Source organism: Lasiosphaeria miniovina (genome assembly GCF_030549165.1).
Source record: "Lasiosphaeria miniovina strain SMH2392-1A chromosome Unknown B0T26scaffold_6, whole genome shotgun sequence".
Taxonomy (NCBI): domain Eukaryota; kingdom Fungi; phylum Ascomycota; class Sordariomycetes; order Sordariales; family Lasiosphaeriaceae; genus Lasiosphaeria; species Lasiosphaeria miniovina.
In genome coordinates, this window is record NW_026848225.1 from 3,099,673 (window position 1) to 3,125,404 (window position 25,732).

At 57.8% G+C, this 25,732-nt stretch overlaps 6 protein-coding genes across 6 annotated transcripts; 1 reads left to right on the plus strand and 5 right to left on the minus strand.

Annotated features, from left to right (window-relative positions):
- Positions 1 to 334: 334 nt before the first annotated feature.
- Positions 335 to 1,320, minus strand: B0T26DRAFT_755032 (uncharacterized protein; the record flags this gene model as incomplete). Its single annotated transcript, XM_060445897.1, has 3 exons — positions 335 to 833; positions 918 to 1,003; positions 1,066 to 1,320. The coding sequence occupies 3 exons, from the start codon at positions 1,318 to 1,320 to the stop codon at positions 335 to 337; spliced, it is 840 nt and encodes a 279-aa protein (XP_060293200.1).
- A 3,406-nt stretch (positions 1,321 to 4,726) lies between these two features.
- On the minus strand, positions 4,727 to 8,855 carry B0T26DRAFT_755033 (uncharacterized protein; the record flags this gene model as incomplete). The annotated part of the gene is made up of 3 exons (XM_060445898.1): positions 4,727 to 5,712; positions 5,784 to 8,597; positions 8,663 to 8,855. 3 exons carry the CDS (start codon positions 8,853 to 8,855, stop codon positions 4,727 to 4,729), a joined length of 3,993 nt encoding a protein of 1,330 aa, XP_060293201.1.
- Positions 8,856 to 11,854: 2,999 nt separating this feature from the next.
- On the plus strand, positions 11,855 to 15,032 carry B0T26DRAFT_653111 (uncharacterized protein; the record flags this gene model as incomplete). The annotated part of the gene is made up of 2 exons (XM_060438424.1): positions 11,855 to 12,269; positions 12,346 to 15,032. Coding segments are annotated over 2 exons (3,102 nt in total), but the record flags the coding sequence as incomplete, so codon positions are not given.
- A 2,702-nt stretch (positions 15,033 to 17,734) lies between these two features.
- Positions 17,735 to 18,629, minus strand: B0T26DRAFT_743204 (acid proteinase; the record flags this gene model as incomplete). Its single annotated transcript, XM_060444222.1, has 2 exons — positions 17,735 to 17,943; positions 18,008 to 18,629. 2 exons carry the CDS (start codon positions 18,627 to 18,629, stop codon positions 17,735 to 17,737), a joined length of 831 nt encoding a protein of 276 aa, XP_060293203.1.
- An 89-nt stretch (positions 18,630 to 18,718) lies between these two features.
- On the minus strand, positions 18,719 to 19,610 carry B0T26DRAFT_428324 (uncharacterized protein). Its single transcript, XM_060434940.1, has 2 exons — positions 19,375 to 19,610; positions 18,719 to 19,132 (listed from the first exon to the last, which is right to left on the minus strand). Exons 1-2 carry the CDS (start codon positions 19,410 to 19,412, stop codon positions 18,808 to 18,810), a joined length of 363 nt encoding a protein of 120 aa, XP_060293204.1. The 5' UTR covers positions 19,413 to 19,610; the 3' UTR covers positions 18,719 to 18,807.
- A 1,998-nt stretch (positions 19,611 to 21,608) lies between these two features.
- Positions 21,609 to 24,043, minus strand: B0T26DRAFT_679255 (copper amine oxidase; the record flags this gene model as incomplete). Its single annotated transcript, XM_060440329.1, has 5 exons — positions 21,609 to 22,033; positions 22,162 to 22,536; positions 22,619 to 23,046; positions 23,101 to 23,666; positions 23,735 to 24,043. 5 exons carry the CDS (start codon positions 24,041 to 24,043, stop codon positions 21,609 to 21,611), a joined length of 2,103 nt encoding a protein of 700 aa, XP_060293205.1.
- Positions 24,044 to 25,732: the final 1,689 nt, after the last annotated feature.

Genomic DNA, 25,732 nt, shown 5'->3' on the forward strand with positions numbered 1-25,732 from the left:
TGGCTCAATATATTCCGACCTCAGAGCTTCATCGTCATTGTCTATAACGACGACTTCAATCAGGCCTAGGCAATCCTAGAGAGTTTTGTAGCCGTCCTATCATTTGGTCTAAGCACCAGCTAAATTATCTATTAGAACTAGTTATGCGTAGAAGATCGTTTGGGGCTCTCTAAGATTTGACGAAAGATCTCTAACCAAATTAAACAAATCTCGTTCTTATTATTCTCAAGCTGTGTATGAGTAAAAAGTGAAGAATTCCACACTAGGGGGACAACGATAAAATAATTTCAAGGAGTAAAACGGGCCACAGGAGACGAAGTGTGACCGTCCGAACTTATATTTCTACTCTGTTTCTGGGCTCCTGGTACTGATAAACCTCGGACAGCTCTGCCCAATGCCTGACGGATGAGAGAAACCGAGGTTGCAACGACGAGAGATTTACTTTTTGGGTTGACGAGCAGCTCGAGACGCTGCAGTCTAGTGTTGTCCTTCCAAGCCGAAACATGCCTGCTGCCAGCGAGTCCAGGGCGCAACGGCATCTGCTTAGGCTGTCGCTGTTGTTCGGAGCGGAGTAGGGAGGCGGGACGGGCAGGAGGATGCCGGGAGACGACGATGCGGGCACGACGCCGGGAAACGACGGTGAGGGCACGATGCCGGGAGCGGGACGTGTGATTGATTCGGTTTCGTGAGCTGTTTCTTGTGCCAACAGCTCTTCAGCCACTGTGAGGAGGTCTTCCTTGAGCTTTGAAACTCGCGTAGTGTTCTCGGCGCATAGGTTGGATGCCTCGCTCTCGAGATTGCGGAATTGCTGGCCGACCGCGTCCTGCTTGTCCCTGTGGTAGTCTTCCTGTCAATTTTGCAAGTTGAGGGAGTGACGACGAGGTGTTTCATCCGCCCACCTTATCATCAAAGCTAACTGGTGGAGGGCTAGCCGCTGGTAGTCGGCGAGTATCTTCAGTATATCCGCCGCGCTTCTCTCTTTCGGCGTGCTCTTCAGGGCCACCTTGACGCTTTTCAAAATCGACTGCTTCGAAGGGGCCTTTTGTTTCGATTTTGTCGCAGCACTTTTTTGGCGAGCTTCTCGCTATTCTTGGCGATCGACTCGAGTGCTATTCCATGGTTTGGCTCTTCAACGCAGCCCGGATCCAACTTGGCCGTCAACTGGCGAAAATTCTCAATGAGTGCGTCGATATGCACACTTTCGCCTTTCAGCCCGGTTTGGAAGTGGGAGAGCTCAGAGGTCCCGGCCAGCAGCTTTCTCGAAGTGTACATGAACGAGAGAATATTAGAGCACAGGATCAGCGCCGAGGTCAAGTCCATTTGGAATTCAATATTCAAAAAAAGGCTCGTGAACTCTGGCGATTTGCAAATTTCAGGTGTGGTGCAGACTGCGGACTGCAGAGAGGTGTCGATTGAATGGAATCCGTATAGTTAGCCCGTGCACGACTTGGCTAATTTTACCACAAAGAAGGGGTAGAATGACCACGTCTACGCACTGTACTGTACATCGAAACGTCAACGTCAAATACCGTTAGAATCTATTTTAGTACTAAATCTAGCTGAAGAGCTTGTAAGATTTCCAAAGAGTCGGTTGTCAGAGGTTCTGTAGTACTACACGGAGGCTCAAGCAAAAAAAAAAGGCTACTGTAGGAATCACCAGGGTACCGGTACTGGAAACAGCATGGCGCGCTGCGCGCCGTAAGGTGGTGGTTCAAGTGATGGATTCGTTTGTGTCTGTCTTGTCTTTTTATCTATCTGAACAGGTGGGCGTAGGCCAATATATATGCATCTGTCAGGCCCGCTCCTCCACAGACGTTGCTGTGGCCAGGAATGCGGAGCCGCATTCCTTGGATCAGCGCGTCATTCCAGTATGTTATTCCAACAGCTACCCTCTATAGTGGCTAGGATTTGAAATCTTACGGTACTAGTTCGTCTGCTAGCAGTGCTAGGTGTCGTCCTACGCTCTACAGAACCCATCCAAGCTCGTTAGACCCCCTGTAATAGCCCTGAAGGCTGTTATCTTCTTGCACTGTGAAAGCTTGTTGACTAGGTAGCTGGCAAGTTTAATCTAACCTTTTTAGGACGTAACATTCTTGACCTATTACTGGAGAGGGCGACCCTTTCTTTTTGTCCTATCCTTCGTAGTTACCGTAGGTGAAGTGATAGACGCTAAAACTGAGGAATATTTCTAGCTGTTGCTACAGTATTTTCTACCTGTCGTTGCCTGAAAAGCCGGAACCAAACATGACCCTCGCCGGGTGGGCGGGTCGCCAACGGGCGCCAACAAGAACTCAACGGACTGCCCACAGCGGACGCTGAAAAGATGGACCCCAACAAGAAGGAGAATGGCACGTGGGCCGTGGAGTCAAGGCAGTCGTCATTTTATGCAAGGGCAAGCTGCGCGGGTCATACAAAAAATCCCCCGGCGAGGCCAAAATTGGAGCAATGATCACCGGAGATAATGAGCGCGTACCTAATTAATTAGAGCTTTGATGCACGCACCCACCACCTTTTTCCTCGCACCTACCTGGGGTCATTGGCAGCTGGCAACAACGCAGGGACTGCTTTTTGTTTCCACATGCCGGCATTTGTGTGCGCAGTTGGTGTTTTAAGGTCTGCAGCGGCCAGGTGGCCTTTGCAGGCTTTTCCTTTGCCAAACAACCCTTGAACACATCGTCAACCTACCTTTCCGCTCACAGTCTTCGTAATGCCTTTTATCGAGATTTCCTCTGACGATTCGAGCTCCTTATCTCCCTCACCCTCGCCGTCCCCGGCTCCCTCGCGCTCGCTGTCGCTGTCCCGTGAAGATGACCCTTATCCTCGTAGGAAGGGCGACCAGGGTAACCAGATTGACATAGACCAGGTTACTAGATCGATAGAGCCGACACCAAGGAATTGCATCACTGTGTTAACAAATCAGGATTGAATAGATAGATCATTTAGGTAACTGGGCGCCTACTATGAAATTTGGTAAATTTACGTACAAATCCGGGCCTCAGAGTTGCCATTTGCAAGTTAACTTTATTCCGAGGCCGACTCAGCAACGAAGAAATCGCCAAAATGGACTCGAGGGACTGGTCAATCGGATGAAACTCGGACAGGTTAAGCCGTGAATGCCGCTTTGCTGTGTCGTGGGTGTGTGTGTCAGGAAGGAGCAATTTCCCAATTAGTAGATATAACGCGTAAGCTGTGTGAAAGAAAGCGCCGCAGGCACTAGGGGTCTTAGGAGGCCTGCCCCCTAGAAATCCGACAATTAGACCATAAACATCGAAACATTAAATTACTGCGAGAATTTGTTTGGTGTTGAGGGGCTAGAATAGCTGTCAATCCGTTATCCCGAAGTTCAGCCGGGCAGAGTCCTTGCGGGACTTCCAGAGCGGTAATGCGGTCTGCTCTCGCCGTCAGTTCCCCGTTACAAGTGCCTTGCGTGCGGCGGATTACCAGCGCCGTGTTGACGCCGGCGAGGTGTTGGTTCCGGGTGTAGCCTAGATAGCAGAATCGACTTTTTCTACCTCAACACTATGCTATTTACGTTGTGATGATTCTCCTATGTTTTTTTACTTTTAACACAGTTGAACAGTTGAACAGTTGACACAGTTGACACAGTTGACAGTTGAGTCAACCTTTGGCTACGAGTTTGGCACAAAACGGGGTTGTCCTTACTAATTTCTTAGTAAAATGGCCCAGCCACCCATTCCCTCGAGCGAAGCGAGGACTGCCCGCGGCAGGCGCCGCCGGAGGCATCCGTTCAGCTGACCCCTTCCTGACTGGTCAGGTAGCTTATTTTATCTCGAAAAGCGACCCGCACTCCTCAATCGCTCAGACACCTAAAGACGGCGCAAAAGGCACTAAACCTCCAGAGCAGACCCGAACCAAGAAAGTTGGGTTTAGATTGAAGCCGTCACCAGCCAGCAGACTCTGACCTCACGACACAGCACAAAATCCGGGCAGCCAGCGGAGGCCGCATACTCACAGCACCACCATCTTCCTTAACTGGTTCCAACTTTTTCCAATAAAAGATTGATTGCCAGTCGAGGCAGCTAGAAATCCAACTCCCCACGACCGACCACCGATCCGGCCAGGTAATTTATAATCAAATAATCACTGAGTGACTGGCATAATTACTCGTCTTCAATCACAAGATTTCACAAAAACATGCCCAGCAAGACCGAACCGGTGTTTAATGAGCGACTGTGGGTGGTATTTCAACGGCCTAACAAGCTAACAAACTAACTAAATAACTACCTAGGTAGGTAACTAGCGACCTGGCTAATTACCCAACTATGAAAGGAACGAGACAAAGGGAACCGAGTTCAGGCGATAAATGAGTGAGTGCCGAGTGGCTCGCGGTGAGTGGACAACTGGGATTGCGAACGTGAAATGGTACTGCAGTGGAAGATTGGCAAAAGGGGCAAAAGGGGAAAAATGGAAACTCGCAACCTCCTCCCTTCTTGTCATCCGTCTTCGTCTTCGTCTTCGTCTTTCTTCCTATTTTATGGGGCCGTGTTCTTTTGACTTTTTTTTTTTTGGTTGTGGGTATGTGGCGTTTATCCTCGGGCGCCTGTCCAGCAGACGGAGAGTTTGCTGACAGCCGTGCTAGCTCGAGTTGAAAAGCAGGAAACAGGGTTGCATGGTACCATGAGGAAATTGTGGAGTGATGAGTGAGCGGGGCAGAAAGAAGAAAATAGTATGAATGAGAGTGAGTGAGAAGAAAAAAGGGGGGAGATCAGTCGCTGTGCAGGTCCTTGAGATGCTTCTCGGCCTCCTTCTCGGCCTCATTGCGGGCCTCCTCGTCCTTTCTCTGGCTCTCCACCAATTCTACTCCTTCTCTCTGTTTGGTCTCGAGCGCGTCGTTCTGCTTCTTGAGGTCTTCGTTGAGGCGCTTGATGTCGGCCTCGAGGTCCTCCTTGATTTCGAGGCGCTTCTTGTCGTTGGGGTCCTTCTGGAGCTCGGCCTCAACCTGCTTCAGCGCGTCCTTGCTCCGATCCAGCTCCTTAGACGTCTGCCCAATGTTGATGTTCAGCTGCGATATGTCGAGGTCGGTCTGGGCGCGCAACTGGGTCTTGAGCGCGAGGCGCTTCCGGATGATGCTCTCGCGCACCTTGGCGTCGAGGTACGAATTCTGGCCCGTCGTCAGCGACGCCACCTTTCCGTCGACTACCGGCTGCAGTGCGGTCTGGCCGATCTTCTTGGCCTGGTCCGGAGTCTCCAACTTGGCCTGGATGAGCGGGTTGAGCAGGTTCAGCGAGATGGGATCGACGACGGGCTTGATGCCGTTCTGGACCTCGGCGACGAGGGCCCGGCTGGCCGATCTCCGCAGCGCCTGGTATTCTGCGCTGCTGGGGTTTCTTGTCATTTCTTCGAGTCTCAGGATGTCGGAGGTGTCGTAACTTTTCAGTGAGTTATCCAAGGCACTCGAGGTCCTCGCGTCGACGTTCCCCTGGAGAGATTCCCAGGGGATTTCGGCGTTCTCCACTGCTACTTTCAGATGGTCCTCTAGCTGAATTTCTTGGAGCGTTTGCATCTGGTTGAACTTCTTCTCTATGTCTTGGTGTTGTGCGTCAAGTATTTCCTCCTTCTTCACGTTGTTGGTGGTATCCTCCTTCCGCCAGTAGATGGAGATGACAAAGGCTACGATGCCGATGACGCCGAATATGGTGCCGATGGCGCCGAATACAGTGCCGATAATGTCAACATCCCTCCAGGAATCGTCTAGCCGAACCAGACGGGAAAATGTCAGATACTTTTCGATTTTCTGGGGGGGGGGAGGGGGTTTGACTTACCGTCCTCGGCAGCTACCTGTTCTCCGTTAAACGCGACGGCTGTCCCGCCAGTTGGGGTGGCGGTGCCCTTGAACGACGAGACAAAGACGCCCTGGTCGTCGGGGAGGGCCTTGAACACGGCCGTGTAGCTTCCGTTGTCGCCGACCCAGGACAGGGTGTTGGTGTAGGGCACCGTGGTGGTGTCGGTGGTGAGGTCGGGGAACTTGGGGCTGCCGTCGAAGGCAATGGTCCCGTCGCCCTGGCCGACGATGAGCTGCAGCTTCTTTGCGTAGTCGGGCCCGTCCGTGATGTTGTACTTGGCAGCAAAGACCTTGAGGTCGAAGGGCGGCGGGTTCAGCGGGTCGCCGAGCTTGAGGGCCTGGTAGGCCTTGGCCTTTTCAATCTTCTTCTTGTGGGCGGCGGCCTCGATGTCCGCCCTCGTCCTGGACCTCAGCTGAAGGGCCTTGGGGCTCGCGAGGGCGTCGACCTCGGCAGTCGAGGTGCCGAAGACTGCGAGCAGCTCGTCGGCCGTGAAGGAGTAGCCGTTCTTCTCCAGCAGGTCGAGCGTCTGGGAAGCGGCCAGCTGCAAATCGGGCTGTGATATGGTCGAAGCCAGCTGGCCGTAAATGGAAGATCCGTTGGGGTTGGCGACGAGGTGGATAAAGTCGGCGGCCGTCTTCTTGGTTACGGCGGCGGCGCTTTGGAGGGCCCCGAAGGGGCCGATGGGGATGACGGGGCCGTGGGTGGGAGGCCACGTGGGCTTGACAGGACCAATGATGGGGATGATGGGGCCGACGATGGGGCCGTGAGTGGGAGGCCACCTGGGCTTCGCAGAACCGACGGGACCGACGACTATTCCGTCCTTGAGAGGAGGAGGCTTAACGGGGTTGACGACGGGGCCGTGGGGGAACTTGATGGGCTTGACAGGGACTACGGGGCCGTGGTGGATGACGGGGCCGTGGCCGTGGCCGTGGCCGTGGTGGGGATAGACGGGGCCGTGGTGGATGACGGGGCCGTGGTGGATGACGGGGCCGTGAGGGATGGGCTTGGGGGGGTAGATGGGACCAACAAAGCCGCCATTCTCGAAGCCGTTCGGGGTGCCGTTTGCACCGTTCACCACGCCATTGGACTTGGCGGCAGTGCCGTTGGCCACCACGACAGGCTGCGACCCCCTCTTGATCCCCCACTTCCTGGGGCTGGTGGCGTCCTGGATGGAATGGATCAGGTGGCGCCTGCTGGTCCGGCTGACACCGCAGACGCGCGGCTTGGTAGTGGTGACCAGGCCGGCCTTGTGCGGCGCCAGGGCGACGGTGCTGACCGTGTTCTGGGCGACGGAGCCGGTCAGGAGCACGTCGTAGGGGATGGAGATGCCCTTCTGGTCGTTGGCGGTCTGGGCCTGCAGCGGGTCCGGGGTGAAGACGTGGTGGCCGGGCAGCAGCAGGTTCGTGGTGAGGAAGTAGTTGATCGAGTTGACCGACGACAGGCTGGGCAGGCTGAACTTGAGGTTCTTCAGGTCCGAAGGCACGCCGTTGTCCCAGTCGGACCAGATCCGGTCCCACCAGTTGAGGTCCTTCTTCTCGGGCACGGCGTCGACGTCGAAGCCGTCGGGGAGCGTCCAGGCGAAGTTGAGCATGTCGGCATTGCCGTCCGTGTTGTTGAGCCAGGCGCCTTCGCCGTTGAAGGAGAAGGTGATGTCGGTGGTGCCCGTGTGGTCGTCGCCAGACCACATGCCGCCCTCGCCGCCCATGGTGTACGTGTCGACATCGGACGTCCAGTTGACCTTGATGGGCTTGGTGGTCCAGTTGATGGTGCCGACGGACGAGCCCAGCACCGACAGGCCCGGGTTCAGCGTCATGGTGGCCGCGTAGTCGTCGATGTCGAAGTCGATGGCGTCGACCTTCTTGATGGTCGTGGTCGAGCCGCCAAAGTAGGTGTCGACGTGATTGTAGTTGACGGCGTCCTTGTGCACCTTGAAGCTGGGGAACTTGAAGGTCATCTTCATGCCCGGCTGGTTGGGCCCGTCGGCCGAGGCCGCGCTGGTGCAGTTGTTGTCCTTGAGGGCCGCCTCGAAGAGGAGCGACTCGATGAGGTCGTGGCCGAAGATGATGCTGGCCGTCGACCCGTTGCCCGCGGGGATGGGCATGGTCGGCTCGTTCTGCACCGAGAAGTTTGCGTTGCACGGCTCCCCCGGCATCAGCACGGCGCGCCCCGAGCCGCCCTGCACCGTGATCCACATGCAGATGGCGTTGTCGATGGTGGAGCCGTTGCCGGCCGACACGGAGAAGCCGAACGACGTGGGCTGCAGCTCGTACCTGCCCCCGCTGTTCTCGGGGGCCGCGTTGTTGACCTGGGCCAGGTAGTAGTTCCACGGCTGGCTGGCAAAGTAGTCCTCCATGTTGCCCTTGATCAGGCTCTGCAGGAATAGCGTGGTGCCGGGGTCGACGGTGCCGTCTCCGGCGATGCTCACGGTCCCGCCGGACCCCTTCTCCTTGGGGATGTAGATGACGATGGCCCCCGTGGTGTCCGAGGCGGCGAGCGAGACACCAGTGCCGTTCGAAGAGGTGGACGGCGGCACGGGCACAAAGCGGGAGCCAGGGGCCTTGGGGTCGACGGTGCCCGTCACGGCTGCCAGCTGCGACGTGATGGACAGCGTCAGCCCCGGCGGCATCGTGGTCGGAGCCGACCACGTCTTCCCGTCGGCGTTCTGCACGAACACATTGCCGCCGAGCACAAAGGACAGGATGACCTCGGCGCTGTTGGTCGGCCCGGCAAAGGCGAAGTTGGGCTTGGTCAGCTCGAGGTCGATCTTGTACACGGTCAAGGCGGGCTGCGGCCCTGCAAGCGCGAGGAGGACTGTCAGAACGAGGCTTGTCTGTTGGGTTGGCGGTGATGATACTCACACTGGCCGGCAACCGAGGTTTGGAACTCGGGCACCGAGATGGAGCTGGTCGTGTCGGCGGCCGTGGCAGTCTTGAGCAGGTTGTTGAGCTGCGTCTCACTGTAGCTGACGAGGACGTCGAAGCCTTCGAGCGTGCTCTGGCCGCGCATGGCCTGCTCGAGCGAGTTGTAGTCCATCCAGTTGTTGGTAGTCATGGTGTGTGTGGGTGCTTGTGGGTGTGGGTGGGTGCTTGTGGGTGCTTGTGAGTATCTGTGGGTGCTTGTGGGTGTCTGTGGGTGCTTGTGGGTGCTTGTGGGTGTCTGTGGGTGCCTTTGGGTGCCTGTGGGTGTTGTGGGTGTCTGTGGGTGTCTGTGTTGGTGCTGTTGTTGGTGCTGGTGTTTGGGTCTGCAGTAGTTGGGGAGGCCTTGATGGGAAAGGTCTTGGTTTAGTGGATGAGGGACGGTAGAGTGAATTGGAAGCAAGGTAATGAGAAGGCGTGTGTAAGTGGAATAAAGAGGTAGACGGCTGATTGTTTTGGCAAAAGCAAAGAGGTTAGCTGGCTGTAGGATTTCAAGTTTGCGAGATGATGTCTGCAAGGTTGCGAGTCTGCGGGATTCTGTGCTTGATTCTTGTCTTGGAGTCGGGTTGCTTCCGTCTTCTATATATACACAAACCTCCAATCTTGACCTCAAGCATGAGCTTAGGCCAGCATGAGCTTAGGCCACCATGAGCGTAGGCCAGCATGAGCTTGGAAATATTGTTCAGAGATTTCACCATCAACCGCGTCTAGTTCCTGCCCACCCACCGAGCTCCAGACCTAGGTCCACAACTAACACACTAACACAGGCAGTTCTAGGTACCGAATGGCGCTCGCTTGAAGCCAGAAGAGACCTCGGACAAGAAGAGCAACACATGCTCTCAATTGCTTCACTATCAAAAGCAAAACCCCCAACGTGGTATCCCGGACCTCGCCGTCGCTGAAGAAGCTCGTGTATGCATTTCGGCCAATTAATGGCCGGAAAAAAGAAGTAGTGGCAAGGTCGAAAGGGGCTATGTCAACATTACCTAGGCACCGTAGCTTCACCACACGTGCAGACCGCTCCCGGGGCCCTCACGGGACCCATGAGGGATTTTCATGCATCACTAGCTCGGGCGGGCCACAGCTGCAGCGAATGCGATTCGAATGCGACTCGAGCCCTCAGCCGTGGCGCTTGGGTGCCGCGGATATGCCCCGGACTGGGACTAGGCCGACGCGAGCAATACGGCATCGCAGCTAAGCCTTTTAGGGTAGAACAAGCCTAAGGTAAGGTAGGGAATTGCGACGCCGGGCCGTGCCGAACCACCGGGCTGGGAACTTGCTGCCCTGCCCCTGCAACCTCTCACCTGTCGGGCTGTCACCGCTGTCACCTGCGGTCAGCGCGGTGAAGCTATCCTATTACCTGCCCTACCATGGCCCCAAGCTTACATCGAATGGTCCTTGCCCTTGGGTGCGGCTGTCAATATTTGAATAATGACGGCAGGGGCACCGCCACCGTTAGGCTACGGCCAAGTTTACTGGTCTGGAAATATTCCTAGTTGAGACTCTTCCGCCAGCCACCTCCACGCTCCGCTTATTCGGCTAGGGCGAGGTGGAGCGAGCTGACAACGACCGACTAGGCAAGGGGCTCGACATTGCAAATAGTTGCCTAATCCAGTAATGAAAAATACAACAGCGAAAATCGTATTTGTTGTTCGTATATGCCGCCGAGCGTGACCCCTGAGCTCCTTATTCAGGAGGTAAATAAAATCACTTCTTTGCCTTTAGCCTTTAGCCTTTTCTTTTCTTTTTCCTCTCTAAAGATAAAGAGTCGATGATAGGCAAAGAGTGAAAGATACACACACGGGCAGTCTAGATCTCCATGTTTCGTTTTCGACAGCAGTGGCACACCTCTCGCGTTTGATTTGTAATTGTTCGGCACCGAATTGGGCATATATACGCTATCGATGAGTCTCGGAGGGCTTCAACCCCCCTCCTGTCTTCAGAAAAGCAATAGTTAGATGTGGGGGTGTTGGTGTGATCCAATCACGACCCAGAAGTCCACCACTTGGTCTGTCTTGTTGCTTCTTCCTAGCCCCTTGGCGGAGGCGTCTCGAGTTCTAGATTTCGCGCCGCCAGCCTGCTTCTCCCCTCCGCCTTATCTCCCCAGACCGCGGCCAGTGCTTCCACACACTCAGCTGCGTGTAAATATCGCATCCCAGCCTGCTTTGGGAAGGGATCAACGCTTCAGCTCGCCTCAACCTTCTGCAGGGCCTGAACGGGGAAGCCGGATGCGGCGGCTCCGTCTCTGCCGTCATGGCGCTATGCTCAACAAGGACATGGTAAGCGGGACGGCGTGTGTCTGCTAATATGGCCCCTAATACGAGCCCGTCTCAGCTGTCCGCTTGATAGCCGAGGCTCTAGGGCGCCGTGGCGAACCAAGACGAGGATCGGGAATTGGCTTCGCTGAGAGAGTGGTCAGACACCCGGCGCCTATAAAGATAAGATACACTCTTGCATTGGGCACGAGCATGTTAAACACCAAGCACCAGAGACAAGCCGACACTCAGTACGCAATCTCAGTCACGCAATCTCAGTCACGCAATCTCAGTCACGCAATCTCAATCAAGCAATCTCAGTCACGGAATCTCAGTCAAGCAATCAGCAGTCTACTTCCCCGGTAAGCAATCCTCTCTGACTTTTTTTTTTTTTTTTTTTTTTTTTTTGAAAAACCAGTCGAGTTTCTCTCTGCTCTACCAGAACTTATCTACCACACCAAGTTACCAACAGCTCATCCCGCACCCTCCTACAGCTCTCTCAGATCCTCCATTCTTATCTCCCTGGCGGCTATCCATCAAGAACACGCCCGAGGGTCATCGACACCCCTCTATCCGCCCTGAGCTGTTCAGTACTTCCCCGTTGCTTTCACAATCCCCGAATCCTGCTCTAGACTCTCTTTCAGTCTTCATTCCCACCTGTACACTCGTACCTACCTACAAACTGCCTTCCTACCTACAACCTGCCTTCCTACCTACAACCTGCCTTCCTACCTACAAACTGCCTTCCTACCTACCCTACCGACCTACAAACTGCCTTCCTACCTACCCTACCGACCTACACAACATGTCGACCTTCAGCCAGGCCGATACCCAGCATTACGACAATGCCCTGGGCGGGTCCGAGTCGACATATGTCCTCATGGACGTGTCGGACCGCGGCGTGGTTCTGCCCAACGACTTCGGCCCGAGCATCGACATCAGCAACCAGACGCTGCTGATCTACGCCGAGACAGTCACCATCATGGACAGCATCCAGTGGCCCAGCAAGAACATTGGCATTGCCTGCTCGAATCTCATCCTGGGCGGCAGCAGCATCACCATCGACGTGTCCGGATCCGACGGCGAGCACATTGACGTCGCACAGCCCTCGGGGAACGGCTTGCCGGGTAACCCGGGCGGCGACGGCGGCTCCATCTGGCTCTATGTTGAGTATCTCACCCCGTCCCTTGCCACTGGTCTTCGTCTCCTCGCCAACGGCGGTTCCGGAGGCGAGGGCGGGGCCACCAGTGATGTGGCTGGGAGGGGCGGGACTGGAGGCGTCGGCGGTAACGCAGGTCAGCACTCGGCAACCCCTTTTCTGCGGTTGTTTACAATAACATGCTGACGCGTTCCGTTCCACCTCCTCTCTAGGCACCGTCTCGTTCCTCTGGGGCAGCGCCGCCGGGACCGCCCTCCTCCGGCTCTACCAGCTGTCCCCGCTGCCGTGGACGGCGCTTGTTGGCCAGGCCCTGACAGTGACGACCCTGACCAGCTCTTTGCTCGGCTCCGCCCAGTTCGCGGCCCTGCGGGCTACCTTTGCACAATACACGGGATACATCACGGCAGCACAGAACTGCCGGGCCGCCGTCAACAGCTTGGCCAAGTCCAGGACCACCAAGCCCCTGTCGACAGCCCTGTCGACAGCCCTGACAGCGTTCTCCCAAGGGCTGACGACTCTGCTCACGGCCCAGGAAGGGCCCGACCTGAAAGACAACGGCCTGGCCAACGCCACCGTCGCGGTGAACACGGCTGCCACGCAGTACCTGGCCAATCTCAAGGCCAAGAAGCCTGTTGACGAGCCGGGACTGCTGGGGCTCATTACGGCGGCAACCGTCACCTGGACAGGGAACCCAAACTCGGCCCTGGGGACGGCAATCATCCAGGCCGGAGCCTCTATCCAACCCCTCTTTCAGTCCCTCTCGGAGACCGCCTCGGAGGCATGCATGATCCTCCCCGGGCCCGGAGGCGTCGGCGGCCCCGGCTTCGGCCCCAAGCCGCACGGCGGCGCTCGGGGCCAGGAAGGGGGCCAGGGCACGCTTGCGGCCAGGGAGCTCGTGTTTGACGGGCGCGCGTCGGACCTGGACGTGGTCATGCCCTTTGCCTTTCCCGACCAGTGCCAGATGCTGCTCAACAAGGCCAACGCGCTCTTCTTCCAGAACTCGCCCACGTCCAAGCAGGACGCCTCGACGCTGTACAAGAGGCTCCTCAAGCGCCTCTCGTTCTGGCCGACCATTGCCGCGGCCCAAGATGCCACGAGCCCGCCGCCCGAGTCGAACCTGGAGCAGGCGTACGACACGCTCGAGTACGGGCTGAAGGTGACGGTGTCGGCGCTCGACCAGCTGCAGTCCGTGTACGACCAGGCCAAGAGCTTCAACAACCAGATCATGAGCGGCAACGACATGTTCGGGCACGACGCGCTGTGGGTGCCGCGGCTCAACTACAGCTACTACACGGCCGAGATCGAGACGTGCCTGAGCACGCTCAAGACGGTCGAGGCGGCCTATGCCAACGCGCTGGCGGTGCGCGCGTCCATGACGGACATCGCGTCGGGCCAGAGCGCGGCGGCGGCCGGGGTGCAGCGCGCCCAGTACCGCATCCAGCTGCTGACCGACGACAACGGGCCGCTGACCACCAGCGCCGACACCATCGCGCGCTACACGCCGCTGCTCAAGGACAAGGTCAAGGAGTGCGAGGACAACCTGGCCGTGGTCGAGGCCGACATCCAGGCCAGCATCAACCTCGACCCCATGAACATCATTAGCTCGCTGAGTATGGTGGCTATGGGCCCGTCGGTGCCGCTGGCGCTCGTCGAGGGCGCCAGCATCGCCTACAACGCCGACACCACCGTCAAGGACAGCTCCGGCGCCTCCGTCAACAAGGACTACGTCATCAGCGAGCTCAAGACGGCCGGCTCGTCGCTCTCAGACCTCTCGACGGGCTTCTCGACACGTCAAGACCAGACCATCGAGGCCGACGACCCGGGCGGGCTCAAGATGATAGCAGCCGAAGACCAGATCACGTCGCTGTACAACGAGTTCAAGAGCGTGATCCCGGCGGGCGACGGCGACGCCCTCACCAAGTCCCTCGCCGACCTGCAGAGCGTGGCGACCACGCGCAACAACGCCGTCATCTCGTACAACAGCGCCGTCGAGCTGCTGCACCAGGCCGAGACGGACGAGGCCTACTACGGCAAGCAGCAGCAGGCGTACGGCGACCAGGCGGCCAAGGCCATGAACCCGAACCTGCCGGCGGTGCTCCTGTGGCTGCGCCGCACGCAGGACAGCTACCAGCTCGAGACGATGCGGCTGATGAACTACGCGAACCGCGCCATCGCCTACTGGGGGCTGACGTCCCCGGCCGAGTTCGCCGCCCCGGGCCCGCTGCAGGGCTCGCAGAGCCTGTCCATCTCCAAGACATCCCTCGACCAGGCCGCCGAATCCGCCATCACGTCGTTCGCCGGCTCCGCGCCGGGCCACTTCCCCGTGGCGGGGCGCCAGGGCCCGCTGTACAAGCTCGACTACGGGCAGCTGGCGACGCTCACGGAACCGCTCACCTCGCCCGACGGCGCCGTCTACTACAGCGTGACCATCGCGCTCGACGTCGGCGCGTCCGACGGCTCGGCCGACCTGCCGCTGTTCGCCGGCCGCGCCAACATCCGGCTGGACCTGGCACGCCTGTGGCTCGTCGGCGCGTCCGTGTCTGCCGACCAGACCGGCGCCAAGCCCGTCAGCGTGGTTCTGACGCAGCTCGGCAGCGAGACGATGGAGAACGACCGGCGCGCCACCTTTAATTTCAGACACGACGCCGTGACGATCCCGTTCCAGTTCGATTCTGCGGCCGTCAACTCGCTCGCCGACTGCACGGCCGACAAGGTGCTTGAGACGCAGTTTCTCGCCAACTACTACGTTGGCCAAGGGAATCCCGCGGAGACGGCCATCGCGGCCATCGGGCCCTGGAGTACCTGGACGTTTGAGGTCCGCGAGAGCGAGAACAAGGACCTCGACATGAGCAATCTGAGCGAGGCGTATATCGAGTTTGGCGGGTACTGCAGCCCGTTCAAGCTGTCGGCCGTCGAGGAGGCGCCGCCGGTGCCGGTGCCGCCCGTGGAAGCCACGCCGCCGGCGAAGCCGAACCCGCCGCCGGCGAAGCCGAGCCCGCCGCCGCTGGAGGAGGAGGGGACAGTGCTGCCGCCCGCCAAGCCGCCCGCGGCCGACAAGAAGCCGCGCGTGATTGGCGGCCTGGGGGACCTGCACGAGGTGGTGGGGGTGCCGTTCACGGTGGCGTCGCCGGTGCCCGTGGCGGCGGATCCGGCTACGGGGGTGATTGTCGGGGGCAAGGGGGAGGGTTTCGTGTCGTTCCAGTACGACGGGGCGTTCCTGCGCAAGCGCGACATGGCCGGCGGCGGCGCGCAGTTCACGCCGCTCAAGGCTGGCGCGACTAAGCTGGGCGTCGTGTGGCGCGTGGCGGCCGGGAAGCCGGTGATGACGCTGCTGTCCGACGTGTTTATTATCATTGCCGCCGACAAGGCGGCGACGCCGCCCGCCGCGCCGCCGAGCACCGGCGTGGGCGGGGCAGAGGCGGATTCTCTGACAGAGGTGGTGGGCCGGCCGTTCTCCATCGACACGCAGGTGCCGGTGCTGGGGCCCAAGGGGACCTTGGTCTGGGTCGACCTGGCGTTCCAGTACGACGCGTCGTTCCTGAGCAAGAAGGATCTGCCCGCCGTCGCCCAGTTCACGCCGTTGAAGGCCGGCGCGACCAAGCTGGCTGCTACGTGGCCGGGGCCCCCCTGGGTAGGCACCATGACGCGGCTGTGGGATGTCGCGATTGCCGACAAGGCGACGGCGACGCCCCCCGCCGCGGTGGCACCGAGCGTCGTTAGCGAGGCGGCTGCGGCTGCTGCTGCTGCTGCGGCGGCGGCGGCTGCAGCGGTGGCGGACCATCACCAGGTCGTGGGCGTCCCGTTCACGGTGGCTTCGTCGGTGCCGGTGCAGGGGCCGACGGGGCCGCCGGTCTGGGTCGACCTGAGGTTCCAGTACGACCCATCGTTCCTGAGCAAGAAGGACCTCGGCGGGAGCGTCCAGTTCACGCCGCTGAAGGCCGGGACCGCCAACCTGGCTACCGTGTGGCCGCTCGGGACGGGCGTGCAGCCGCAGCGGTGGGATATCGAGATTGCCGATAAGGCGACGCCCGCCGCGGCCGCGCCGCCGGGCACTGGCACGAGCGGGCCGGGCGATCTGCTGTACGAGGTGGTGGGCCTGCCGTTCTCCGTCGACACGCCGGTGCCGGTGCAGCGGCAGGGGGTGGTTTATTGGGTCGACGTGAGGTTCCAGTACGACGCGTCGTTCCTGAGCAAGAAGGACCTGGCCGGTAGCGTCCAGTTCACACCGCTAAAGGCCGGGACAACCAAGCTGGGCGCCGTGTGGCCCGGCGCCCTCGGGACAGGAACCGGGCCGCGCATGCAGACGCAGCTGTGGGATGTCGTTATTGTCGACAAGGGGATGCCCGTGCCGAGTATTGACGAGAAAGCAGGTAAAGCGGCGGCTGCGGCTGCTTGGAGCAAAGGCCGGCCGGCGTCGCAGGCTAAGCTGCAAAAGGCGTTGTCTGACGAGAGGGCCTCGTCTCCGGTGGCGGTGAGAGGTTGAGGGAGGTGCTGTGCTGCTGGGTATCGAAATGGCATAGGTATAGGTGCGAGGTGAGAGGTGAGAGGAAGTCTGCTGCGTTTGGCGGAGGCGACAAGTCGCAATTACAGCCCGTTAGGCATGGAGTGTTTCTTTTGTTTTTTCTTTGCCCCTTTTTTCTTTCCGTCTCGCTGTTGGCAACGAATTCGCGACTGGCAACGAATTCGCGATTGGCAACGAATTCGCGATTGGATTGATCTGGACTTGCTCGATTACCTAATCATTCTGCCCGTTCGGCACAACAATTTCCTTTGTTTTCTTTTGTTTTCCTTTTTATGAGCTAGATAGCTTTTAGCAACCGAGTGTGTTTCTTTGTCTTCAAGTTTGTGATTGCAATAAATGCTTTTGATTGAACCTCGGGATTTGGCAAGGGACTTGCTTGCCTGTCTTCCTCGCGCTACTAGCGATCTAGATCCTCTGCCTGCACTGGAAACTCGGCAGTTAGCTCGGGGGGACCAACTAGGTAGTTTGCAAGCTAGGTACCACAGTCTGAGTCAATTGAAAAATTACCTGAAATGGGGGCAGGTCGGTGGTCGGTATACATAATGCCGGTTTCCTCGACTAATTAATTAGCAATCTGTGGTGGTGGCGGTGGTGGCGAGTCTGGCGACCATAGGTATAGCTGCTGCTGTCTAGGTTGTCAAGTAACAGGCTCCTTTTTTCTGCTGGCGTGGCGGCCAAGGCAACCATTACGCAGTCCTCTCTTGGAAAGTTAGACTCAAACCAAATAACGCTATCTGTCTATTAGTCCTGTAAGTACGGCTCACTGACTGCCCCAACTTTGTATTGGCAACCGTTGGCGACCCGGGCACATGGGTAATGTTTAGGCCTTAGTTCTCAGGCGGCAAATATTGTGGCGGCTGGAAATATTTCCATTCCCATTTTCGACGGCCATATTATCCAAGGTTTTAGTGACACAGGCCCCCTAATTTCGTGTTCTTGCAGCGTTACGTAAGCCAGAGTCCCCCTTTTTGCCAAGATCAGCATCTCTTCTCTTCCACAACTGCCAGCCCCCTCCCCCTTATACAACAGCCGCTACTGCATGAGGAAATTACGTAGAAACAATGACTAGCCATTCCTACTTAGACATAGGTGCACGTGACCGTCGACGAGCCCGACGTGGAGCAGTTGGTCAGGACTACGTTGTTCTGCTTGATGTCGAAAATGGTGGAGCCCGTGACGCCGATGGTGCTGCCCGACGTGGTGGTGACTGACGAGCCCGTGAAGGTGACGGTGCCAAAGTTGGCAAAAGGCACCAGAGAGCTGCCGCTGGAGAAATCTTCCACGATCCCTGATAAAATGTAGATTAAGCCTCCAGGCGCATATAACTCGGAGTTTCTATAAATAGTACTTACACTCGGCATTGGTCTCGCAGAGCTGGTCGGTCTCGCCGCTGAACGAGTGCGTGACCGTCTTGTGCTTGGTGTTGTTCGTGAGGGTCACAGAGCCGGCACTGGTTGACGACGCCGTGGCCGTCATGGTGATGCTGTCGCCGGCGCTGACGGCGAAGCCCGAGAAGGTGTAGGCATAGTCGGGATACCACTCGTACCAGGCGTCGAAGCTGACCGTGGTGCCGCGCACGTAAAAGTCGACGCCCGTCTGCAAGATGGCCGTCTGGCACGTGTCTCCGTCAATGCCCACCCACGCCGATGCGGCGTACTGGGTGGTGGAGCTTCCGCCCGATGGCTTCTGCGGGGTGGGCACAATGATGGTCGCAGTGACCGACTTGTAGCCGGATCCGATGAGCACGGCGCCGGCCCAGTTGGAGCTGTACTCGACGTTGGAGTTGTTGGTGATGCCGTCGATCGAGGCTTCGGCGGCAATCCTGGGGTTGGACTTCCGTGTCGCGCGGCGGGCTTGCATGCTGGGCTCGCGAGCGACCAGGGTGACTCCATCGCCCAAGTCGACCGGCGCCGGGAGAGCCGAGGCGGTGCTGGCGCCAAGGACAATGGCACAGAAAGCAGTCGTGAACTTCATCTTGAAAGGCGAGGGGGCAATGCTTGGCAATGATGCTGGAAGGGAAGACTGGCTTGAGAATCTCTGCTCTGACGACGATTTTGCTCCGAGTCATCGCTTGGACCGGGGACGGGACCCAAGCCTTTATACAAAAGCTCACTGTCCTAGTTACTCGTCTTGCCATTGCCTTTCCTGAGACTCACTTGAGAGAGCAGGCAACCCTCAAGCATTGCACCTCAAGCATTGCAGATGCTGTGGGACGGGTGCTAGCCCGGAAACAGGAGGAGGACAGCTCAGGCGACGACGATAGGGGACTCACGTCTTGGTCTAGTGGCCACGGCACCCTTCGGCCACCTTCCCTTTTCTCACGCCATCCCGTGCTGTGGCTTCCATGCTGCCTCGAGGGCGGGCGCCACGACCATGCGCCCCTCGGACGAGATTGGGGGTGTTGTGAGATAAGGGGCAACACTTGGCCTAGCCAGAGAAAAGATAACCGAGCAAGGGCTAGAGAGCCGGACAGAAGCCTTTGCGTAAGTTCCAGAAGGGGAGATCTTGACCCAAAGTAGAGAGTCTCCGTGTTCTTTGGTCAAGCTCGTAGCTAAGATGTTGTGTGAAGTGAACGACGGCTGCGGCCGTCTCGGCTGTGGGGTTGGATGGGGGGCTTGGCGTTTCTGGAAGGTCACATTGTAACGAAGGGAAGCACTAGCACCAGGTCGCCTGCAAGCCGTGACAGCCGCTGCCAAGACCTCTGTCCCTGATAGAAGACGCCTTGTGGCTCGTTGGACCTGCCAAGAAAGATGGCATAGAAGCGAGCCCAACGGCGGAATGCCCGTTCGTGTCCAAGGCCGCGCTCCCTCCACTACTAATCGGAGGTCGGGGCGAACTAGTCAGCAGGGCGGAAGTCGCCGAGGCTCGCGGGAGGCTTGCGGAGGGTGGGCGAAAGGTGGGGAGGGGGGCCAACGGCAGCGACCAGCCGCCAAATCAGGAGTGGCGGCGTCTTTAGCTTGGACGGTTGAGAGATGACTGAAGTCAGGTCAAGCTTTGTGGATGTACGGCCAGTAGGCGCCAAGCGCGGGGGAGGCCTTGGCCGCAACGCCACGAACCTCGATTAGTCGTCACTGCGTCTTCAATGTCAATATCCACAGGGTTGAGAGCCTCATGATGTGTTTATTTATATCAAAGCCAACACGCCGAATCCGGGTCATGGTGAAGACGGAGGCTTTTGGCTAAATCGGCCCCCGGGTCGTGGGGTAGTCGAGACAGTCGGCTGGATGGTGCCAGTAGATTGACTCGGGCACAGTTCGGTGCGAGGGACGGGCGAGGGTGAGGTGGAGTTGGAGGTGAGACTCGGAGCAGATGGAGCGGCTACCCGCGCTGCACGCAATCGCCAGTGAGAACCTTGGACCGACTCGAGTATCCAGCGGCGAGCCTCATCCATTCCGCGCCCTGTCCTGAGCGAACGGCTGCGCAGCCAAGGCAAGCCCGAGAGGTGGCGATCGCAGCCAGGCTAGTCCCGGCAGTTGATGTGGGAGCGGGAATCGACTTCGCTCCACCCATCCCCACCCACTCCCAGGGCTCCGCAGCAGACCTGGAGCTGGCACTCCCGTTACGCGTATGCGACCTGTCGGTTTTTGGGCCCGATGCGGAAGGTCAATGCAGATGTACCGGCAGACGAGCAAAGGGGCAGATAGAGAGTCCGAGGCTCGAATTTCCTCGTTGGCAGGAAAACAACTCGAACTGCAAGTCGACAGCGCTCCAACTTGGTCGTCCAGGCTGAGTGAGGTTGGGTTGACGATATCGGAACGCGGTGATCGGCCGTGCAGTGAGGGACGCGGAGCTTGTTAACTTTGCCTAGCGATAAACGTAATGCCAAACGCCAATCGACGGCAGCTGCAAAGATGTGGAAGGAAGGCAGTGGGGGGGAAATCTTTGGTCCAGTTTGGCAGCTTCCAAGCAGGTTAGATCCGTCAACCAATGCGCTTTCCTGCCGCGACGCAACCACGCCCCCGTAAACCCCCACTTTTCTTTCCACCCATCCATTGCTTCAACGACAGATTTCCACCCAACCACTACAACCTAGGCTGCTACTGAACCTTATCCGTCTAGACGATCACAGAGATTGATGATCTCTAGCATCACACAATCCTGCAGCAAGGTACCAGGCGGTTCGGTCAGGAATGCCGGGCCATTCAACAACTAGACCTTGCTGTATCTTTGGCTACCTTGGGTAACATGTCCGTCCATTGCCCGGCGCGATTGCGAACATCAGGCTCTCTCTGGCGGCCAATCTTCATTCACTCTCCCGTCGACTCTTCGCTCTCTCGTCGGTTGTTGGATGGTCCGCCGATATCACCTCGTGGGCGCGACGCTTAACGGCTGGCTGCCATTGCGCGGGAAGTCGGGCGCTCCAATCTCCGCCGTCTCCCACTTCCCGGCTGCCCAACCCAAACTCGACCCCCCTCGAGACTACCACTACCTGCTTCTTTTGAGCACAACAGCCTACCTAATTTGGATGACCAAAAGATGTAGGCAACCTCAACACCGAGACGATCAACGCAGCGCGTGATTTGGCAGGGCACGCTAGGCATCAACTAATGCTAACGGATCAAGCGATCCCACGCACACAACACAGCACACAGCACTCAGCACCCAGCACTCAACACTCAGCACTCAGCACTCAGCACTCAGCACTCAGCACTCAGCACTCAGCACTCAGCACTCAGCACTCAGCACTCAGCACACAGCACACTTCGCTTCAGTAACCTTATTCGTCAATTTGCAATACAACTGTCAAAGACTACAGCCTACAACCATAACCCTAGAGAAATCGCGGAAAAGAGCCAAGCCTCATGACGCATTTTGGCCGACTTCACAGAGCGCCTCACTGAATGGCTTTGTCCGTCCGCCATTCCACCCGTGTTCAAACAAAAAACCGGATCGAGTTCACGTAGTCTCCAAGCCACGGCTCTCAGCCCCACCTCCACACGAATGGAATATCCCTCAGTGCCCGTTGGCGGTGCCATTGACATTGCCATTGGTCGCACAGCAGCTAGTTCCGTTGGAGACGCTGTCCTCGCTGCCACCAGGGAAGGCGAGCTTGCTGATCTTGTCGGTCGCGTCGAGCACGCCGCTCCCGTTGGCGAGGAGCTGGCTGGGCGTGCTGGAGTAGGACGGCGGCACGTCGAGCACGGGGTTGGAGGAGAAGAAGTTTCGCGGCCGCAAAAGCAACGACATAGGCTCAGCCGGCATTACGGGGAAGTCCTCGGGCGCAGGGAAGTGTGTGAGCCCGAACGTGTGCCACAGGACAATGTCCGTGTCCTCGACTGACTCGCTGCCGTCGCCGATCCACTCGGGCAGGCCCCGAGATGGCTCGCCGCTCGTCTGTGGCACGTGCCGGCCTGCCGGCCAGAGCTGATCATCGCGATCTGCATACCGGAGTCGGTTAGCTATCTCTTTGAGCTAGACCGCCGCGACTGCTCGGTCTCTTTCCCTATTTTTTTTATTTTTTTTTTGCTTCCTGAATTTGGAGAAGTGCGGCCAGAAGAACACTTACATTTGGTAACGTGGACGGCGTGTCTTGCAAACGCAGCCCTCTTCCACACCAGTGAGCCCTCCTTGGGCAGCAGACCTGGCACCTCGCGGCTCACAAGCTTGTAGCTAACGGGCTTTCTACTGAACGGATTAAGCTTGCTGGTGTTACACATGTCCCACGACCGCGAAGTCGCGCCGTTATACTCAGTCATGGCCTCCCCGGTGGTTGCCAGTTTTGTGCGCTTTGCGTAGAAGCCGTTCCCGTAGAAGTTCTCGGGACTACCGACAGGCGCTTCGCTGGGAACCGCGTCCGCCATGAACACGGTGTTGTTCGGGCCGTCAATGTTGGGATTGATGCGGAGCGAGAACAAATGTTGGTGGTTGTGGGCGTTGACCCCTGAGCGGAGAGCAGTCGGTCAGCATCGCCATCGACCCCAGTTTTCACAGCAACAGACAATCCCGGGGGGTCAGCTACTAACCTGTATACACCTGGGTTCCCCAGCCATGCGTGTCCTCGTCGGGATCCATGGCATACGTGTTCAAGATGCCGGTGAGCTTGATCTCGGGCTGGATCGTGCCGTCCTGGTGGAAGATCCAGGCAACGACGTACTCATAGTTGGCTGCTGTGAAGATTTGCTGGATGATGAGCCTTCTACCCCGCGTCACGATCACAGACTCGTCCCTGAAGTCGGTGTGCTTGAAGAGAATGCCCGAGTCTTCCTCGTGGATGCAGATGGCGTTCTTGATGGTGCGCAAGCCGCCAGCCCGAGTGGGGAAGTTCGCATCGATGTAGTGGATCGAACCCTTGCAGTCACACCCGAGCGACAGACTGTTGGTCATGTACCCGGCACCGTATTCGCCTTGGTCGAGGGCGTGCTTCCGCTGATGCGGGTGCTCCGGGTTTCCGCTGGTCTCTGGTTAGCCCCACGGCAAGTCGAAAAAGCCCGAGTCTTCTACTTACTACGGCACCACCATCTCTGCTAGCGAGAGCCGATAGAAGAGTGGCCGAACATTGCCCTTGTCGTTGAAGGTGATGTTGTTCAGCACGATACCCTCCCGGTAGTTGAAGCCAATGTGCAACTTCCAGTTCTGCCACTCAATCTCCCGCCCCTTCACCTGGAACGACACGCCCTCGGGCTGGCTAATATTGATAGGCTTCAGGTTGTCGCGGTATCCACCCCTCGCTTCAACCGCCGCCGGGTGGTAGTCGATAGACGGCGCCGTGCTGAGCTTCCGCCGCACTTTAGGAATGTCGATGGCGATGATCTCCTTCTTGTCTGCGTCGTAGATAGGGCAGAAGTCGAAGGGATATTGGTACTGACAGTTGTCGATATGGGGGCGGTAGTATATAAAGGCCTGCTGCAGCCGCACCGAGCTGCCAAACCGCTCGTCGTATCCTATCGTCCACGGATCGCAGAACACCTTGTCCATGTCTTCGGCGGCGATCCCACTGAGGACGCACTGTTCGATGACGCGCGGGTCCTTGCGGCAGATGTGCTCGACCAGCTGGAGCTCTTCCATGGTGATCTGGAAAGGGAGCAGGATGTTGTTAGACATGTTCGGCTTGGATCAGGGAAAGCGTGTGCGAAACTGACAATTGGCTGCTGCCCTTCTAGCAATTCCCACTTGGTGATCTTGGGCTCGTCGAGGGTCACCAGGGCATCGTACACCTTGTTACCGGGCGCAATCACGACGACATCGGCCACGCGCTTGGGCCGCGCCGCCGTCTCAGGGGCGGCGAGCCATGCCGTCATGTCGGCCTTGCGCGGTTCCTGAAGCGCGACCACGTTGAAGAAGACATTGCCGCCGTGCGCCTTCTTGACGGTCGCAATTGCGGTTGCGATCTCGTCAGGCGTGAGCGGGTCGAAGGGGTGTGGAAGCTCGGGTGCTACGGCGGACCCCATGGTGGCTTCAGTCGTACAATCCGGGGACGATCTTGATCTTTTGAAGAAGTTCACGATTAGATGCGCAAGAATGATTGGAATCGAAGTTGTCTTTCCACTCGATACATCGCCAATGGCCGGTACATATATATTCTTTGCCTCGTGCTGCCAAGCTAACTCTATGTAGTTCTCGTCTCATTAAGACGCCGAACGACTCGATAAGGGAATGCCGAATCCCGCACGTTTATTTGTCAACTTGATCTGTCTCGCCAAAGGCATTCCAAGACGCGATAAGCTCCCATCCCTCTCTTCTTCCACCTTGCCGTGGCCGCGATGCGAGTGTGCTACCCCACCACGTGTGCAGCGATAAGACCTCGCCTCGAAGGCCAGGTACAGTACATCCACGAACACGAGACAATGGGAAGCTTCTCTGCCCCGCACTTTGCAACTCAACGTGTGCTGTGAACCCCGCCGAGAATGCGGCGGCGGCTTCCGATGGCGGACGCGGTCCAATGACCCAATCGAAGCGGCGTGTGGGGATGCCGAGCAAGTCTCGGCCCTCGTTGCCCCCGCACACGCAAACCCCTATCTCCCAAGACTGGCTCGTCGGGCTAATCGCCGGAGACGACCAGAGCCCGGGACTCCTTTACCCCTCGCGGTAATCTTTTTCGGGCTCTAGTCTGTCGCCTCTAGCTTGCAGCTCGCCCCCGCAGTCTCCGGTATTTTGGAGCCCGGCAAAACGCAATGCACGACTTGCTGTTCTCAGCCCTATGTAGGCATGGTCTGGTGGAGCCCCCCGCGAGCATGGCGGGGGGGAAGGGGCAATGTTTATTGACGACAGGGTCACTCTACTGCTAACAAAACACAAATCAGCCGCTTTTCTCGGGATGTTAGTTGTTAATATTTGTGTTGCTTTTATCCCTTCTCGCAATTGGTTACGTTAGCGTCACGTTGGCTCTTCCTAGACGAGGTGTCACTACGGCCAATGCAATGTGTCAAGTCGGTTCCTTCGAGGTCCGTCTTCGCAGCCGCCTAGAAAAGACGCAACTCGTACGGGAACTAGTCGCCGATATGAGCTGTTGTGTCCGTGACCGAAGCTGAAGTTGAGTAATTTACAACTGTCACGGTCAGGAAAAAGACCGAGGAGGTAGGCAGTGAGTTGTATTCGGGACAACTAAGCTCCGCTAGCCAGCACAGGGGCAGTGAAGCCAGGGTAGAAAGTTGAACAAGGGGTTTATTTATTTAGTTCCTACTCGACATTCTGTCCGCCGTGTTCGAATATTAGGACTGCAACCTGCAATGCATAGCGAAGGTAAAGCCGCAAGAAGTATTCACATCGGTAAGATAGAAGAGCCCAAGCTCCCAACTATAAGAACACACAACACGGACCGACATAGAAACTACAGCATAGGGAGGATAACATAGACAGTATTTATCCTTTTCACTTATATAGGCAGGGAGAGTACCTAGGTGGGTAATCCGAGTTGAGTCTAGACAAGCCGCGGGAACGGGTTGACATGACGAAGCACAATGAGCTCGAAGTGTCGAGAACAAGACTTCCGAAAGAAGTATCTTAGCGCATCCCGAGGCCTCAACCAGTAATTACTCGCTTCCATTCCTCGATCAGCTACTTCAACCACTCCCGAATTACATGACTCAAAATCACGGTCCCTAGGCTTGCAAAAGGACGAACATCCAACGCCGCGCACG

Bases quoted from the DNA above. Each gene is read 5' to 3' on its own strand.
- B0T26DRAFT_428324 (XM_060434940.1), bottom strand. From the start codon at position 19,412: ATGCCATCTTTCTTGGCAGGTCCAACGAGCCACAAGGC. The intron at 19,133-19,374 runs GTCTTCTATCAG...ACTTACGCAAAG, and splicing joins GGTCCAACGAGCCACAAGGC to GCTTCTGTCCGGCTCTCTAG.